Source organism: Malaclemys terrapin, chromosome 15 (genome assembly GCF_027887155.1).
Source record: "Malaclemys terrapin pileata isolate rMalTer1 chromosome 15, rMalTer1.hap1, whole genome shotgun sequence".
In the NCBI taxonomy this organism is placed as follows: domain Eukaryota; kingdom Metazoa; phylum Chordata; order Testudines; family Emydidae; genus Malaclemys; species Malaclemys terrapin.
In genome coordinates, this window is record NC_071519.1 from 1,536,253 (window position 1) to 1,552,884 (window position 16,632).

At 68.2% G+C, this 16,632-nt stretch overlaps 1 protein-coding gene across 1 annotated transcript in view; it reads left to right on the forward strand.

Moving 5' to 3' along the window:
* Positions 1 to 16,632, forward strand: part of MINK1 (misshapen like kinase 1) — a 69,981-nt gene that overhangs the window by 39,752 nt on the left and 13,597 nt on the right. The window contains 17 exon segments of the mRNA XM_054005797.1: positions 628 to 838; positions 1,523 to 1,636; positions 3,832 to 4,041; positions 9,547 to 9,726; positions 9,939 to 10,136; positions 10,138 to 10,194; positions 10,286 to 10,374; positions 11,296 to 11,408; positions 11,823 to 11,896; positions 11,898 to 11,912; positions 12,223 to 12,246; positions 12,990 to 13,150; positions 13,349 to 13,478; positions 13,639 to 13,773; positions 13,991 to 14,099; positions 14,426 to 14,593; positions 15,978 to 16,121. Coding sequence (XP_053861772.1) covers positions 628 to 838; positions 1,523 to 1,636; positions 3,832 to 4,041; positions 9,547 to 9,726; positions 9,939 to 10,136; positions 10,138 to 10,194; positions 10,286 to 10,374; positions 11,296 to 11,408; positions 11,823 to 11,896; positions 11,898 to 11,912; positions 12,223 to 12,246; positions 12,990 to 13,150; positions 13,349 to 13,478; positions 13,639 to 13,773; positions 13,991 to 14,099; positions 14,426 to 14,593; positions 15,978 to 16,121 — 2,132 coding nt within the window.

Here is a 16,632-nt window from a genome sequence, read left to right on the forward strand (position 1 = left end):
GTGTCGGTGGGGCGGGGTCGAGGTGCCATGGGTGGGGCCGTGTGGGTGGGGCGGAGCTGCGGGGCTGCGGGTGGGGCTGTGGCGGTGGGGGCGGGGCCGAGGTGCCGTGGGCGGGGCCGTGTGGGTGGGGCGGAGCCGAGGGACTGTGGGTGGGACTGTGTCAGTGGGGGCGGGGTCGAGGTGCCGTGGGCGGGGCTGTGGGTAGGTCTGTGTCGGTGGGGGCGGGGCCGAGGTGCCATGGGTGGGGCCGTGTGAGTGGGGTGGAGCCGAGGGGCGCTGGGTGGGGCTGTGTCAGTGGGGGCGGGGCCGAGGTGCCATGGGTGGGGCCGTGTGAGTGGGGTGGAGCCGAGGGGCGCTGGGTGGGGCAGTGTCGGTGGGGGCGGGGCCGAGGTGCCATGGGCGGGGCCATGTGGGTGGGGACGGGGCCAAGGTGCTGGGGGCGGGGCCAAGGTGCTGTGGGAGGGGCGGTGGGGGCGGGGCCGAGGTGCTGTGGGTGGGGCTGTGCAGGTGAGGGCGGGGTCGAGGTGCCGTGGGAGGGGCCGTGGGGGCGGGGCGGAGCCACGGGGCTGTGGGTGGGGCTGTGGTGGTGGGGCGGGGCTGGGCCGTGACACCTCCCCGCCCCCCCAGCTCCATCATGAACGTGCCGGGCGAGTCGACGCTGCGGCGGGAGTTCCTGCGCCTGCAGCAGGAGAACAAGAGCCACTCGGAGGCGGCGCTGAAGCACCAGCAGCAGCTGGCGGCCCAGCACCGCGACTCCGAGGCCCACATCAAACAGCTGCTGCACGAGCGCCAGCGCCGCATCGAGGAGCAGAAGGAGGAGCGCCGGCGTGTGGAGGAGGTGAGCCGCCCGGACACCTGGGTCCCCTCCCCACGTCCAACCACTGCCCCACAACGGAAGGGGAGGGGCTCCAGTCTGAGCGAGGGAGCTGGGAGCCCGGACTCCTGGGTTCTCTCCCCAGCTCTGGGGGGCAGGTGGGGGCTGGTGGGTTAGAGCAGGGGTGCTGGGAGCCAGGACTCCTGGGTTCTCTCCCCGGCTCTCGGAGGGGAGTGGGGGCTGGTGGGTTAGAGCAGGGGGGCTGGGAGCTAGGACTCCTGGGTTCTCTCCCCAGCTCTGGGAGGGGAGTGGGGCTCGGGGGTTAGAGCAGGGGGGCTGGGAGCCAGGACTCCTGGGTTCTCTCCCCGGCTCTGGGAGGGGAGTGGGGGCTGGTGGGTTAGAGCAGGGGGGCTGGGAGCCAGGACTCCTGGGTTCTCTCCCCGGCTCTGGGAGGGGAGTGGGGGCTGGTGGTTAGAGCAGAGGGGGCTGGGAGCCAGGACTCCTGGGTTCTCTCCCCGGCTCTGGGAGGGGAGTGGGGGCTGGTGGTTAGAGCAGGGGGACTGGGAGCCAGGACTCCTGGGTTCTCTCCCCGGCTCTGGGAGGGGAGTGGGGCTGGGGGGTTAGAGCAGGGGGGTGGAGCCAGGCCCCCTGGCCCTCCCCCCTGCACACGGCCGGTTCCACCTGCCCCGCTGGCTCCGTCCCCCACAGCAGCAGCGGCGGGAGCGGGAGCAGCGGAAGCTGCAGGAGAAGGAGCAGCGGCGGCTGGAGGACATGCAGGTGCTGCGGCGGGAGGAGGAGCGGAGGCAGGCTGAGCGCGAGCAGGTACTGGCCTTGTCAGCCCCAGCTCCCCCCATGGGGCTTGGGGGGCAGGGCCAGGGGGCTGCGGCCCTGGGGAGACCATCACCCCGGAGACTCCAGCTGCCTGACACCCACGTTCCACCTCCTCCGAGCCAGGCTGGGCCTTAGCGGGGGTCTAGCGGTACATTGAGTCTCAGGAGCAGAGTTGGGGCTGGTGGGTTAGAGCAGGGGGGGCTGGGAGCCCGGACTCCTGGGTTCTCCCCCGGCTCTGGGAGGGGAGTGGGGGTTGGTGGGTCAGAGCAGGGGGGGATGGGAGCCAGGACTCCTGGGTTCTCTCCCTGGCTCTGAGAGGGGAGTGGGGGCTGATGGTTAGAGCAGGGAGGGCTGGGAGCCAGGACTCCTGGGTTCTCCTCCGGCTCTGGGAGGGGAGTGGGGGCTGGTGGGTTAGAGCAGGGGGGCTGGGAGCCAGGACTCCTGGGTTTTCTCCCCGGCTTCAGGAGGGGAGTGGGGGCTGGTGGGTTAGAGCAGGGAGGGCTGGGAGCCAGGACTCCTGGGTTCTCTTCTATTCCTACTTCTGAGCTTGTGAACTTGGAGCCCCTCTCCTCTCCTCCCCTCCCCCCCCCCCCCAGGGGCAGCACACTGGGCCACTTGGTCCACAGGTTGAAATCTCCTCTGGCCACCCGGCTGGCGGGTCTCCCCGGGGGGTCTGGGCTCTCTCTCGTCTCCGGGGCCCCAGGCCCCCCTGCTCTGTGACCTGTCTCTGTCTGTCTGTCTGTCCGTCCCTCTCCAGGAGTATATCAGGCACAAGTTAGAGGAGGAGCAGAGGCAGCTAGAAATCCTCCAGCAGCAGCTACTGCAGGAACAGGCCCTGCTTCTGGTAACCGGGCCGCGCCCCTTGGCCCCGCCCCTGCCTCACAAGTCCCGCCCACCCAGCCCTGCTTGGGGGTGGGGCATTCCCCAGTTGGAGCAGCCTGGGGGCTGCTCTGAGCTGTGCTCGGCCATGGACAATACCCACAATGCAGTGCACCGTCAGGGCTGGGACGGGCCAGGGGGAGTGTTTGGCCTGGGGCAGGGGGTGGCGCCTGGCCAGGCTGCGAGGGTGGGGGTTCTGGGGGGCAGAGATCCCCCTCAGCCCATAGCTGCCCCCACCCGGTGGGGGTGGGAAGAGCTGCTGGGCGCCACCCCAGGGAGGGCAGGGTCTGAGATTCACCCCTCCTAGCCCTGCCTCCTCCCAGGGGCCATCTCCAGGGTGTGCGTGTCAGGACGCCTGGGTTCCCCCTGCATGCGTCTGGGCGTGTCAGGATGCCTGGGTTCCCCCTGTGTGTGCGTATCAGGACGCCTGGGTTCCCCTTGCGTGCATCTGGGCGTGTCAGAACGCCTGGGCTCCCCCTCTGTGTGCGTGTAAGGACGCCTGGGTTCCCCTTGCATGCATCTGGGCGTGTCAGAACGCCTGGGCTCCCCCTCTGTGTGCGTGTCAGGACGCCTGGGTTCCCCTTGTGTGCATCTGGGCGTGTCAGGACACCTGGGCTCCCCCTGTGTGTGCGCGTGCGTGTCAGGACGCCTGGGTTCCCTCTGCGTGCATCTGGGCGTGTCAGGACTCCTGGGTTCCCCCTGTGTGTGCGTGTCAGGACGCCTGTGTTCCCCTTGCATGCGTCTGGGTGTGTCAGAACGCCTGGGCTCCCCCTCTGTGTGCGTGTCCGTGTCAGGATGCCTGGGTTCCCTTTGAGTGCGTCTGGGCGTGTCAGGATGCCTTGGTTCCCCTTGCGTGCATCTGGGTGTGTCAGGATGCCTGGGCTTCCCCTGCGTGTGCGCGTGCGTGTCAGGATGCCCGGGTTCCTCCTGCATGTGTGCGCACGTGTGTCAGGATGCCTGGGCTTCCCCTGCATGTGCGCATGTGTGTGGCAGGACGCCTGGGTTCCCTGGTGTATCGGCGTGGCAGGACGCCCGGGTTCCCCCTGCGTGCGTCTGGGCGTGGCAGGACGCCCAGGTTCCCCCGTGTGCGTCTGGGCGTGGCAGGACGCCCGGGTTCCCCGTGCATGCGTCTGGGCGTGGCAGGACGCCCGGGTTCCCCCGTGTGCCGGCGTGGCAGGACGCCCGGGTTCCCCCTGCGTGTGTCTGGGCGTGGCAGAACGCCCGGGTTCCCCCGTGTGCCGGCGTGGCAGGACGCCTGGGGCCCATGCCCAGGTCCCCGGGAGCCCCCTGACCCTGCGCCCCCCCAGGAGTACAAGCGGAAGCAGCTGGAGGAGCAGCGGCAGTCGGAGCGGCTCCAGCGCCAGCTGCAGCAGGAACACGCCTACCTGAAGTCCCTGCAGCAGCAGCAGCAGCTCCAGAAGCAGCAGCAGGGGGCGCCGGCGAGCGACAAGAAACCGCTCTACCACTACAACCGGAGCAGCGCCCACGCCGCTGACAAGCCTGCCTGGGCCCGGGAGGTGCGTGGGGCAGGCGTGGGGCGCGGGCTGGGTACGTGGGGCGGGCACAGGGCACGGGCTGGGTACCGGGGGGTTCTCCACCTCTAAGGTAAACCAAGCCAGCCAGACGGAGAGGACTTTGGTCTCACCCCACTGGCGAACCACAAGTCACACAAGCAATTCCCTCAGACACTCCAGTTTCCCAGGGTCACCACCAGTGCCACTCGTTATGGGGACGAATGGTTATGAAAACCAATACCCCAGTAAAAGAAAAAGGTTCTCCTGATCCCAAAGGACCAAGCCCCAGACCCAGGTCAATAGACAAGTCAGATCTTCCCCACAAGCCAATCCTTAGAATCTACAATCGAAAGGTTTATTCATAAGGAAGAAGATCCAGACGAGAGCTCGACTTGGTTACATGGAATCAGTCACACACCGTAACGGCAAAGCTCTCGCTTCAGGCTTGTAGCCGGGATGGGATAAGCTGCAGGTTCAAATCCCGTCTCTGGAACATCCCCGGCTGGGCTGGGTCCTTCGGCCCTTTGTTCCGAGCGTGGGTTTGTAGCCAGGTCCCTGCAGAGCTCAGAAGCAGGATGGGATTCCAGGCTCTTTCTCTCCTCTGCCCGAGGAAGGACCCCTCCGCTCTTATTGTGGCAAACCCAACAGCAAGATGGAGTCTGGAGTCACACGGGCAAGTTGTGACGAACTGGGCCTGTTCTCACTGTGGTCTGTGAATGCTGACAGGGGAGTGTGACTAGGATGGTCTGCATTGCAGGATGGGATCTGCCCGAGGGCGCATACCTGAGTGTGTAACATGAGAACCCAGGAAGGGGTTGAAGGGGAGGCGACTCCTTAGCCCGGGAAACTGAACAAAGGCTGTGGGAGGGGTCGCTGAAGGCAGAGTGCTGGAAGCAGGCAGGGAGAGAGGGCTGGGGGGCAGAGATGGCTCTGACCTCCCAAGGGGGGCTGGGCTGGGATGCCCGGGGACCCCAAGATGGACCTAACTGAGGGGGTCCCTGTTGTCTGTGCCTGCAAGACCTGTCTTGGACTGTATTCCTGTCATCCAAATAAACCTTCTGCTTTACTGGCTGGCTGAGAGTCATGGTGAATCGCAGGAAGCCGGGGGTGCAGGGCCCTGAGTCCCCCAATACTCCATGACAACTGGTGGCAGCGGTGGGATCTACTGCACCCCGTGGACGGCGCTTCCTGCAGTAAGTGACTGGGGAGCAGTAAAACGAAGGGGGATTGACGGGGACCAGGCGTGCTGAAGAGTGAGAGAGAGACGGTTATTACCCCTGGGAGTGTGTGACCAGCGAGAAGGACTTTTGCAGTAACAGGGTCCCCCGGGGGGATCGCAGCGAGTGGTCCCAGGGGTGGAGGAGTCTGCAGCTCGACCCTGGCAGAGAGGCGGTGACCTCGAGAAGGGCTGGCACACTAGGGGGCCCCCTGGGAACTGTGGGGAGCTGTGAGCACACAGGCCGGTGAGTGGCCAGCAGGAAGATGTATGCCAAGCGGCTTAAGAGCGACCTGGTGGAGCTGTGCAAGCAGAGGCGGCTGCGCATTGGGAGGCTCACCAAAGAACAGCTCATTGCCCAGCTGGAGGCGGAAGATCGCGTGAATGAACTGATCCCTGTGTCTCAGGGAAGCAGCCTGGCAAATGCAGCGCAGGCACCAGTGTCTGTCCCAGCTGGGAGTGGTCAGCCGGCTGCTGAGGGCTTCCCGAGACCCCTCCTTCCTATGCCTAGGGGAAGGGTGGGGAGGAGCCCAGCAAATACCGAGGGCGCCGTGACCCCCCCGGCCAGCAGGGGGTCCCCCCGGCGAAGCTCGCCGGCCAGCAGAGGATCCTCCCGGCGACGTTCGGCATCCGGGGAGCGGAATTGGCTGGAATGGGAGAAAGAGCTAAAACTGAGGGAGCTGGAGGATCGTGAACAACAGAGACAGCATGAAGAGAGACAGCGTCAGCATGAACGGGAGGAGAAAGAGAGACAGCATCAGCGTGAAGAGAGACAGAGACAGCATGAACGGGAGGAGAAAGAGAGACAGAGACAGGAGAATGAGAGACAGCGTCAGCGTGAACTGGAACTGGCGAGACTGAGGGGCAGCGAACCCCCGGCTGCGGTGAGTGAGGGGGGACCCAGGACTGCACGGAGCTTTGATAAGTGCATCATGGCCCCATACAAGGAGGGGGAGGACATGGATGACTTCCTGGAGGCCTTTGAGACGGCCTGCGAGCTGCACCAGGTTGATCCCGCGGACAGACTCCGGGTCCTTACCCCCTTACTGGACCCCAAAGCCGTGGCATTGTACCGCCAACTGGAAGAGGCAGAGAAAGGGGACTACGAGCTATTCAAAAAGGCCCTGCTACGGGAGTTTGGGCTGACTCCTGAGATGTACCGGGAAAGGTTCCGGAATCAGGATAAAACCCCTGAGATCTCATATCTGCAACTAGCCGCCCGCATGGAAGGATACGCCAGCAAGTGGGCTGATGGGGCCCAGACGAAGGAGGACCTGGTCAAACTGCTGGTACTGGAGCAACTGTATGAGCGGTGCCCATCTGACCTGAGGCTGTGGTTGGTGGACAGAAAGCCAGAGAACCCGCGACAGGCAGGCCGGCTGGCCGATGAGTTCGTAAAGAGCCGGTCAGGAGATAAAAGGGAGGAGTCCCAAAGGAGCAATCCCACCACAACGCAGAGAGAGAGTCACCATGGGACCTCCCCGTGGGAAAATACAGAAAAACCCCATCAGAGGGGAACATCCGGCATCAGGACCATCCGACCCACTCAAGGGGACCCATGGGACATGGGCTGCTACCACTGTGGCCAAAAGGGCCACATACGGGCCCAGTGCCCCAGGCTCAGGGACAGACTGAGCAGGCCGAACCCACAGAGGGTTGACTGGGTAGAGACCCAGCCCGGCGAGAGGCAGCATTCCCAGGGAAGGGGGGCTGGCAGAGTACCACCTGCTAAGGAGGGAGGAGAGCCCCAGGCTAGCTTCTCTGGGGGGCCAGATGCTCCGGATTCAAAGTTCTCCGTTTACAGGGTTGGCGCGGGGCTGTCCCTGCGGAGCGAGTGCCTTGTTCCCCTGGAGGTGGAGGGGAAGGAAGTTTATGGTTACTGGGACACGGGCGCAGAGGTGACACTGGCCCGGCCCGAGGTGGTGGCCCCAGATCGGGTGGTGCCCAACACCTTCCTGACCCTGACCGGGGTGGGCGGGACCCCATTCAAGGTTCCCGTAGCGAGGGTACACCTGAAATGGGGGGCCAAGGAGGGCCCCAAGGACGTGGGAGTGCACCACCATTTGCCCACCGAGGTGTTGATGGGGGGGGACCTAGAGGACTGGCCAAGCAGCCCCCAGACCGCCTTAGTTGTGACCCGCGGTCAGAGCCGGCAAGGGGCACTGCCCCCTGGCCTTGGGGGGGGTGCTTTGCCTGAGGCGCGGGACCCTAAGCTGGTGGGGAGGGAACGCCCAGGGACGCGGCTCAGGGAGGCTGCAGCTTCGGACCCAGCGGGCGAGAAAGAGCAGGTGGCCATCCCTGTCCCAGCTGCTGAGTTCCAGGCCGAGTTGCAGAGAGATCCCTCCTTGCGGAAGATAAGGGACCTGGCCGACCTCAATGCGGTACAGACCATGGGACGAGGTGGCCGGAAAAGGTTCCTGTGGGAGAAGGGGTTGCTGTACCGAGAATGGGCTCCCCCAGGGAAAATGGAGTCAGGGGGGATCAGGAGGCAGCTGGTGGTACCCCAGAAGTATCGCCGCCAGCTGCTGTGCCGGGCCCATGACATTCCCCTCTCAGGGCACCAGGGAACCTGGCGTACCCAGCAGAGGCTGCTACGGAGCTTTTACTGGCCTGGGGTCTTTGTTACTGTCCGACAGTACTGCGGATCCTGTGACCCCTGTCAGAGGGGGAGGAAGGCCTGGGACAAGGGGAAAACAGCTTTAGGACCCTTGCCCAGCATAAAGGATCGTTTCCAGAGGGTGGCCAAGGTTAAAAGGGCAGCTCTAAACCAAGAGAGCCCAAAGCACAGACCTCCAGACTGGAGCGCTGGGAGAAGACCACAGCCCAGTTGGAACCCCAGAGGTATGGGGGTGGGAGAAGGGCGCAGGCCGCATAAACCTTCCCACATGCGAACTGCGAGTGCCATCAAGCACCCCCGACCTAAGGGGGGGCGTGAAACTGGAGGGGCCTGGTGTAATTCTCACCAAGGAATGGGAGGGATGCGGGGGCATCCATGGGAACGGGGGTAGGTTCAAACTTCCCCGGGTCACTGGCTAAAGTGACCCTGCTCAGTTCGGTCTCGAAGGGGGGAGAGATGTGACGAACTGGGCCTGTTCTCACGGTGGTCTGTGAATGCTGACAGGGGAGTGTGACTAGGATGGTCTGCATTGCAGGATGGGATCTGCCCGAGGGCGCATACCTGAGTGTGTAACATGAGAACCCAGGAGTGGGTTGGAGGTCAGGCGACTTCTTAGCCCGGGAAACTGAACAAAGGCTGTGGGAGGGGTCGCTGAAGGCAGAGTGCTGGAAGCAGGCAGGGAGAGAGGGCTGGGGGGCAGAGATGGCTCTGACCTCCCAAGGGGGGCTGGGCTGGGATGCCCGGGGACCCCAAGATGGACCTAACTGAGGGGGTCCCTGTTGTCTGTGCCTGCAAGACCTGTCTTGGACTGTAATCCTGTCATCTAAATAAACCTTCTGCTTTACTGGCTGGCTGAGAGTCATGGTGAATCGCAGGAAGCCGGGGGTGCAGGGCCCTGAGTCCCCCAATACTCCGTGACACAAGTCACATGTCCAGGGCGACGCCGTTGTTTCCCTGTTAGTGTGAACGTTCCCCGGTTGGCGTCTCCCAAAGCCCATTGTCCATTAAGTGTCTCTCCACGGGGCACTTCTGAGAACAGCCCCAATGCTTCACTGCGGGTACTTAGAGTCACACACCTTGAGATACGAGCGCAGAGCCAACATTCCTACCGTCAACTACAAAACCAATACACACACCCCCAGCACACCACAACCTCTCCACAAACACCTCGCACGACAACCTTTGTACAGCACCTGCTGCAAATATACAACAGTGATTGCAACAATGCTCTAGACGGTCACAGGTTATGTCAATAACATCACATGGGGGCTGGTGGGTTAGAGCAGGGGGGGCTGGGAGCCCGGACTCCTGGGTTCTCTCCCCGGCTCTGGGAGGGGAGTGGGGGCTGGTGGGTTAGAGCAGGGGGGGCTGGGAGCCAGGACTCCTGGGTTCTCTCCCCGGCTCTGGGAGGGGAGTGGGGGCTGGTGGGTTAGAACAGGGGGCGCTGGGAGCCAGGACTCCTGGGTTCTCTCCCCGGCTCTGGGAGGGGAGTGGGGGCTGGTGGGTTAGAACAGGGGGGATGGGAGCCAGGACTCCTGGGTTCTCTCCCCGGCTCTGGGAGGGGAGTGGGGGCTGGGAGCCAGGACTCCTGAGTTCTCTCCCCTGCTCTGGGAGGGCAGTGGGGGCTGGGAGCCAGGACTCCTGGGTTCCCTGCCATGCTCTCTGCCCCCTGCAGGTGGAGGAGCGGACACGGCTGAATAAGCAGAACTCGCCGGCAGCGCAGACCAAGCTGGGCAGCACAGCGTCCGACCCGGCCCTGCAGACGCGCTCGGAGTCCGTGTCCCTGGGCTCCGGCCCTGCAGCCCAGAGCCCGCCCATGCAGCGCCCCGTCGAGCCGCAGGAGGGGCAGCACAAGGTACAGGGGGGCAGCAGCGCGGCCTACTGGCCGTGTGAGCTGCCTCCCTCCCCTCGAACCCGGGATGGGCATCGGGGGCTGGGTGCCAGGACTCCTGGGTTCCATCCCTGAGGGCAGGGTGCCCCGGATGGGTTCCTAGGGGAGGGGGAGCTCTGGCAGGGCTCGGGTGGGGGCCCCCAGGGGCCCGGCACTGACGGCTCCCCTCCTCACAGAGCCACCTGGCGCACCGGGTGCCGCTGAAGCCCTACGCCGCGCCGGTGCCGCGCTCCCAGTCCCTGCAGGACCAGCCCACCAAGAACGTGGCGGCTTTCCCGGTGCAGGACCCGGCAGCCCCAGCGCCGCCCCGCACCCCCATGATCCGCCAGAACTCGGACCCCACCTCGGAGACGCCCACCCCGCCCGCCCGGCCCGGTCCCAGCGACCAGCGGGGGGCCCTGGGGCCGCACCGAGCTCGAGGCCCCACCCAAGGTAATGGGACCTGAGCCGCCTTCCCCCGGGGGGTGGGGGCAGGATTCCTGGGGCCGACCCCCCCCTCACCGCTCTGCTCCCCCCCTGCCAGGTGCCCCAGCGAACGTCATCCATCGCCACCACGCTCAACGCCAGCGGGGCCGGGGGCAGCGCCCGGCAGGGCCACGCCGTAAGAGCCAGGTAAGGCCCCAGGCCCGGCCCTCTTAATCCCTTAGAGCCCACATCCAGCGCACTCAGGTACCCAGCCCAATGCCCCCATCCCCTGGGGTCCCCCCAGTACCCCACTGTCCCCCTCTTCCCTCAGGCCTCTAACTGACAGAATCTAGTGGCCAGGACACCTGGGTTCTATTCCCAACTCTGCCAATGACCTTCTGGTCACCTTCAACAGGTCACACTGCTGCTCTCTACCTCACTTTCCCCTCCCATCTCTTGTCAGTTCATTCCAGAGCTGTGGTGGGCAGGGACTCCTGGCTGTGCATCTGGGCAGCACCCCACCTTGTCTCCACCCCACAGGGCTGCTGCTCCTACTTCAGCTGGTCTTGCTGGCTCTAGCGCTGAGACGCAGCCACCTCTGGAGTGGAGCAGCCGGTTACACCCCCTCGCCCGGCGCTGAGATGCAGCCACTTCTGGGGCAAGGCGGCTGGTTACACGGGGACCCCTTGCCCGGTGCTGAGTTGCGCCCACCTCTGGGGCCGGGCGGCTGGTTATCCAGGAATCCCCCGCCCAGCGCTGAGATGCGCCCACCTCTGGGGCGGAGCGGCCGGTTACCCAGGGATCCCCTGCCTCCGGCTGCCCTCCAGACACCAGTGACCCTGCTCTCCGCTCCACAGACCCCGTAGCAAGTCTGCCTGGCACATCCGCATGCACAGCCGGCTGGAGAGGGTGCTGCCCACGGCCCCCCCTCCCCAGCCGCCCAGGCGGGGGCAGCGCCGGGCCCCGGCCCCCATGCCGAGCACCAGTAGGTAATGGAGCGTGGCCGGCGGTGGTGGCTCTGCTTGGGACAAGGTGCTGCTGCGCTGGTGACGGGCTGGGATTCGGGGGGGGCGCGGGCGTGGGCACCGCCTGACGCGCTCTGCTCTGCTATCCCATCATGCCGTGCAGCAACCCGGACCTGCGGCGCAGCGACCCCGGCTGGGAGCGAGCCGACAGCCTGCTGCAGGCGGCCAGTGCCAACCTGCCCCAAGCCGGCTCCCTGGAGCGCAACCGCATAGGGGGTAGGGACCGGCTGGGGGGCAGGGCCTGGGGGCTGGAGCAGAACCAGGCAGGAGAGGGGGGTACCGGGGGTGCGGGGCTGGGCACGGGGGGCACCAGAGGGTGTGGGACCAGACATGGGCACACAGGGGACAGGGCAGGTCATGGGGGACACTGGGGGTGTGGTGCAGGGCATGGGCACACAGGGGACAGGGCAGGGCTTTGGGGGCACCATGGGGTGGGGACAGGGCACGGGGGTGTGGGGCAGGGCATGGGGGGCACTGGGGGCTCCCTGGAACAAACCCAGATAGGGGGAGGGGGCAGGGGTGGGGGGTCTATCCCCAAATGCCAAGGGCCTCCCCCCAATCCTAGCCCCACAGAGCCCCTCTCCCCAGGCCCCCACCGCAGCACTGACCCGCTCTCCCCCCACCCCCCAGCCACGTCCAAGCGAGAGAGCTCCCCCATCCTGCCCCCGGTCAGCAAGCCCAAGGCGGAGGATCACCGCTCACAGCCCTGGCCGGCCCGCGGTGAGTGTCATGGGGGGCAGGGCCTGGCGTGGGGAGCGGACGTGGGGCGCCCTGTGGGAGAGTGTTTGGGGGGGCTGTCCGTGGGCAGGCGACTGTCCTGGGGGACCCTGGGTGATGGAATCGAGGTGGCCAGGCCATCCAGGAGGAGGCTTTCAGCCCTGTGCCCTGGGGAGTGGACCCAGGAGTCCGAGCCCCCAGTCCCTGACTGAGAGGTGGGGGTGTCCAGGGGGCACTGGCAGGGCGGGGGGGTCTCGCTGGCACCGCGTTAACGTCTGCGCCCTTCTTCCCTCTGCTCCCCGCGCGCCACCAGAGCTATAAACGCGCCATCGGCGAGGTTAGTGCCCGTGTATGTGTGCCAGCGCCCGGCACGTTCTGTCTGCTCCCTGCTTCCCGTCGGCAGGGGCTGGGAGAGAACCCAGGAGTCCAGGCTCCCAGCCCCCCCTGCTCTAACCCACCAGCCCCTGATCCCCTCCCAGAGCCGGGGAGAGAACCCAGGAGTCCGGGCTCCCAGCCCCCCCTGCTCTAACCCACCAGCCCCCGATCCCTTCCCAGAGCCAGGGAGAGAACCCAGGAGTCCTGGCTCCCATCCCCACCCCGCTCTCACCCCCATCCCTCACTCCCAGAGCTGGGGAGAGAATCCAGCAGTTCGGGCTCCCAGCCCCCACTCCCCTCCCAGAGTCAAGGAGAAGAACCCAGGAGTCCTGGCTCCCAGACCCCCCTGCTCTAACCCACCAGCCCCCACTCCCCTCCCAGAGCCAGGGAGAGAACCCAGGAGTCCTGGCTCCCAGCCCCCCCTGCTCTAACCCACCAGCCCCCACTCCCCTCCCAGAGCCGGGGAGAGAACCTAGGAGTCCTGGCTCCCAGCCCCCCCTGCTCTAACCCACCAGCCCCCGCTCCCCTCCCAGAGCCGGGGAGAGAACCCAGGCTCCCAGCCCCACCTGCTCTAACCCCCATCCCCCACGCCCTCCCCTGGGGTTTGGGATTCAGGAGCTCCCCGCCCCGCTGGCTGCTTGTGTGCGGTGTGGCTGTTGGCCGGGCGCGGGGAACGTGGCACTAACCCCCCGCCTGGCCCCCCAGAACTTTGTGCTGCTGAAGGAGCGGCCCGAGGAGCCCCCCAAACCTCCCAAGAAGGCCATGGACTACTCCTCCTCCAGCGAGGAGCCGGACAGCAGTGAGGAGGACGACGACGAGGCCGAGGGGGAGCCCCAGGACGGGGGGGGTGAGCCGGCCGGGGCCAGGTAGGGCATGGGGGGGCGGGGGAGCTGGCGGGGGAGGCAGAGGAGGTGGCAGATGGGAAGGACAGGTTGGGGGACGGTGTAGGGATGGGAAGGAGGTGGGGGGGACAGGGTGTGAGCTGGGGGGATGGGAAGGAGGTTGGGGAGTCAGAGTGTAGGGGAGCACTGGGGAAGGGCTGACCCGCGCCCCTTGCCCCCCAGGCTGGGCGGGGACGGCGACGGCGACACGGACAGCGTCAGCACCATGGTGGTGCACGAGGTGGAGGAGCCGTCGGGCAGCGGGTCGGAGAGCGGCTCTTACGGCGGGGACGGCACCATGCTGGTGCAGCGGGTGAGCGCGGGGCGGGGGGGGGCGGGACTGGGACAGGGAGCTGTGCCTGGGGGGCGGGGCTGGGATGGCCCTGGGGGGCGGGGCTGGGACGGGGCGCCGTGCCTAGGGGGCAGAGCTGGCGTGGCCCCAAGCGGTATGACGGGCGCTGTGCCCCCCGCAGACCCCCGAGGAGGAGCACAGCCTGCTCCACGCCGACAGCAACGGCTATACCAACCTGCCGGACGTGGTGCAGCCCAGCCACTCGCCCACCGAGCCCAAGGGCCACAGCTCCCCTGCCAAGGACAGCACCAGCGACGTGAGCCCCGGGGTGCGGGGGGCACTGGGGGGCACGGGTCACATCAGGGAGCCCATGTGAGCCCCTAACCGGGCTGTTGGGGGAGCTGGCGGGGGAGAGGGGAGCTGGAGGGGCAGGGGGGAGGGGATATGGGGGGCTGGTGGGGGAGAGGGGAAAGGGGAGGGGGATACCTGAGGGGGGGCCGTGTCTCACCCTGTCCATCTGTCCCCACCCCCAGTACCAGTCGCGGGGGCTGGTCAAGGCCCCTGGCAAAAGCTCCTTCACCATGTTCGTGGACCTGGGCATCTACCAGAGCACGGGCAGCGGGGACACCATCCCCATCACTGGTGAGCGGGGCGCGGGCTGGGGGGGTGCCAGAGGGCTGGGTGGGGCGCTGGGCAGGGGGTACACGATCCCCATCACTGGTGAGCGGGGCGCGGGCTGGGGGGGCGCCGGAGGGCTGGGGGGGGCGCTGGGCAGGGGGTACACGATCCCCATCAGTGGTGAGTGGGGCGTGGGCTGGGGGGGCACTGGGGGATGCCAGCCTGCGGGGGGCGCTGTGCTGCAGGGGGTGCTGGGGGGTGTCGCGCTGCAGGGTTCCGGGCTGTGGGGAGAGGGCCCGGGGGGGGGGGGCGGGAGCAGCCCGGCCGCTGACCCCCCCCTCTCTCCCCAGCGCTGGTGGGGGCTGACCCCCGGCAGCTGGAGCAGCTGCAGCTGGAGGTGCGCAAGGGCTCGGTGGTCAATGTGAACCCCACAAACACGCGGCCCCACAGCGACACCCCCGAGATCCGCAAGTACAAGAAGCGTTTCAACTCGGAAATCCTGTGCGCCGCCCTTTGGGGTGAGTGTGGGGGGTTCCAGGCTGGATGGGGGGCAATCACCCGCCACTGTGAGTCCTGGTGGGGAGGAGAGGGGTTGCCATGGGGCGGGCGGGTAAGAGGTGGCGGTGGTCCCAGGCAGGCTGGGCGGGGGTCGACGTGGGGCAGACAGGTTGGAGGGGGTGGTCCCAGGCGGGGAGCAGGGGGTCGCCGTGCGTGGCCGTGGGGCGGACGGGGAGGAGGCGAGGGTCCCAGGCTGGGAGCAGGGGGTCGCCGTGCGTGGCCGTGGGGCGGGCGGGGATGAGGCGAGGGTCCCAGACGGGGAGCAGGGAGTCGCCGTGCGTGGCCGTGGGGCGGACGGGGAGGAGGCGAGGGTCCCAGGCTGGGAGCAGGGGGTCGCCGTGCGTGGCCGTGGGGCGGGCGGGGATGAGGCGAGGGTCCCAGGCGGGGAGCAGGGAGTCGCCGTGCGTGGCCGTGGGGCGGACGGGGAGGAGGCGAGGGTCCCAGGCTGGGAGCAGGGGGTCGCCGTGCGTGGCCGTGGGGCGGGCGGGGAGGAGGCGAGGGTCCCAGGCGGGGAGCAGGGGGTCGCCGTGGGTGGCCTTGGGCGGGCGGGGAGGAGGCGAGGGTCCCAGGCGGGGAGCAGGGGGTCGCCGTGGGTGGCCATGGGGCGGGCGGGGAGGAGGCGAGGATCCCAGGCGGGGAGCAGGGGGTCGCCTTGGGGCGGGCAGGGAGGAGGGGCTGATCGCAGGCGGGGAGCAGGGGGTCGCCGTGGGTCGCCGTGGGTCGCCGTGGGGCAGGCGGGGAGGAGCCAAGGATCCCAGGCGGGGAGCAGGGGGTCGCCGTGGGGCGGGCGGGGAGGAGGCGAGGGTCCCAGGCGGGGAGCAGGGGGTCGCCGTGGGTGGCCTTGGGCGGGCGGGGAGGAGGCGAGGGTCCCAGGCGGGGAGCAGGGGGTCGCCGTGGGTGGCCATGGGGCGGGCGGGGAGGAGGCGAGGATCCCAGGCGGGGAGCAGGGGGTCGCCTTGGGGCGGGCAGGGAGGAGGGGCTGATCGCAGGCGGGGAGCAGGGGGTCGCCGTGGGTCGCCGTGGGGCAGGCGGGGAGGAGCCAAGGATCCCAGGCGGGGAGCAGGGGGTCGCCGTGGGGCGGGCGGGGAGGAGGCGAGGGTCCCAGACGGGGAGCAGGGGGTCGCCGTGGGTGGCCTTGGGCGGGCGGGGAGGAGGCGAGGGTCCCAGGCGGGGAGCAGGGGGTCGCCGCGCGTGGCCGTGGGGCGGGCGGGCGGGCAGGAGGGGGTGATCCCAGGTGGGGAGCAGGGGGTCGCCATGGGGAGGGCAGGGAGAAGGGGGAGATCCCAGGCGGGGAGCAGGGGGTCGCTGTGGGGCGGGCGGGTCTCACGCTGCCCCCCGCCCTAGGCGTGAACCTGCTGGTGGGGACGGAGACCGGGCTGATGCTCCTGGATCGCAGCGGGCAGGGCCGGGTCTACGGCCTCATCAGCCGCCGCCGCTTCCAGCAGATGGACGTGCTGGAGGGACTCAACCTGCTCACCACCATCTCGGGTAAGCGCCCCACGGCCGGCCCCACGGCCCTGTGACCCCCAGCGCCCCACGGCCGGCCCCCCACGGCCCTGTGACTCCCAGCGCCCCACGGCCGGCCCCCCACGGCCCTGTGACCCCCAGCGCCCCACGGCCGGCCCCACGGCCCTGTGACCCCCAGCGCCCCACGGCCGGCCCCCCACGGCCCTGTGACCCCCAGCGCCCCCCGGCCCTCTGACCCCCAGCACCCCCCGGCCCTGTGACCCCCAGCGCCCCACGGCCGGCCCCCCACGGCCCTGTGACCCCCAGCGCCCCCCGGCCCTCTGACCCCCAGCACCCCCCGGCCCTGTGACCCCCAGCGCCCCACGGCCGGCCCCCCACGGCCCTGTGACCCCCAGCGCCCCCCGGCCCTCTGACCCCCAGCACCCCACGGCCCTGTGACCCCCAGCGCCCCACGGCCGGCCCCCCACGGCCCTCTGACCCCCAGCGCCCCCCGGCCCTCTGACCCCCAGCACCCCCCGGCCCTGTGACCCCC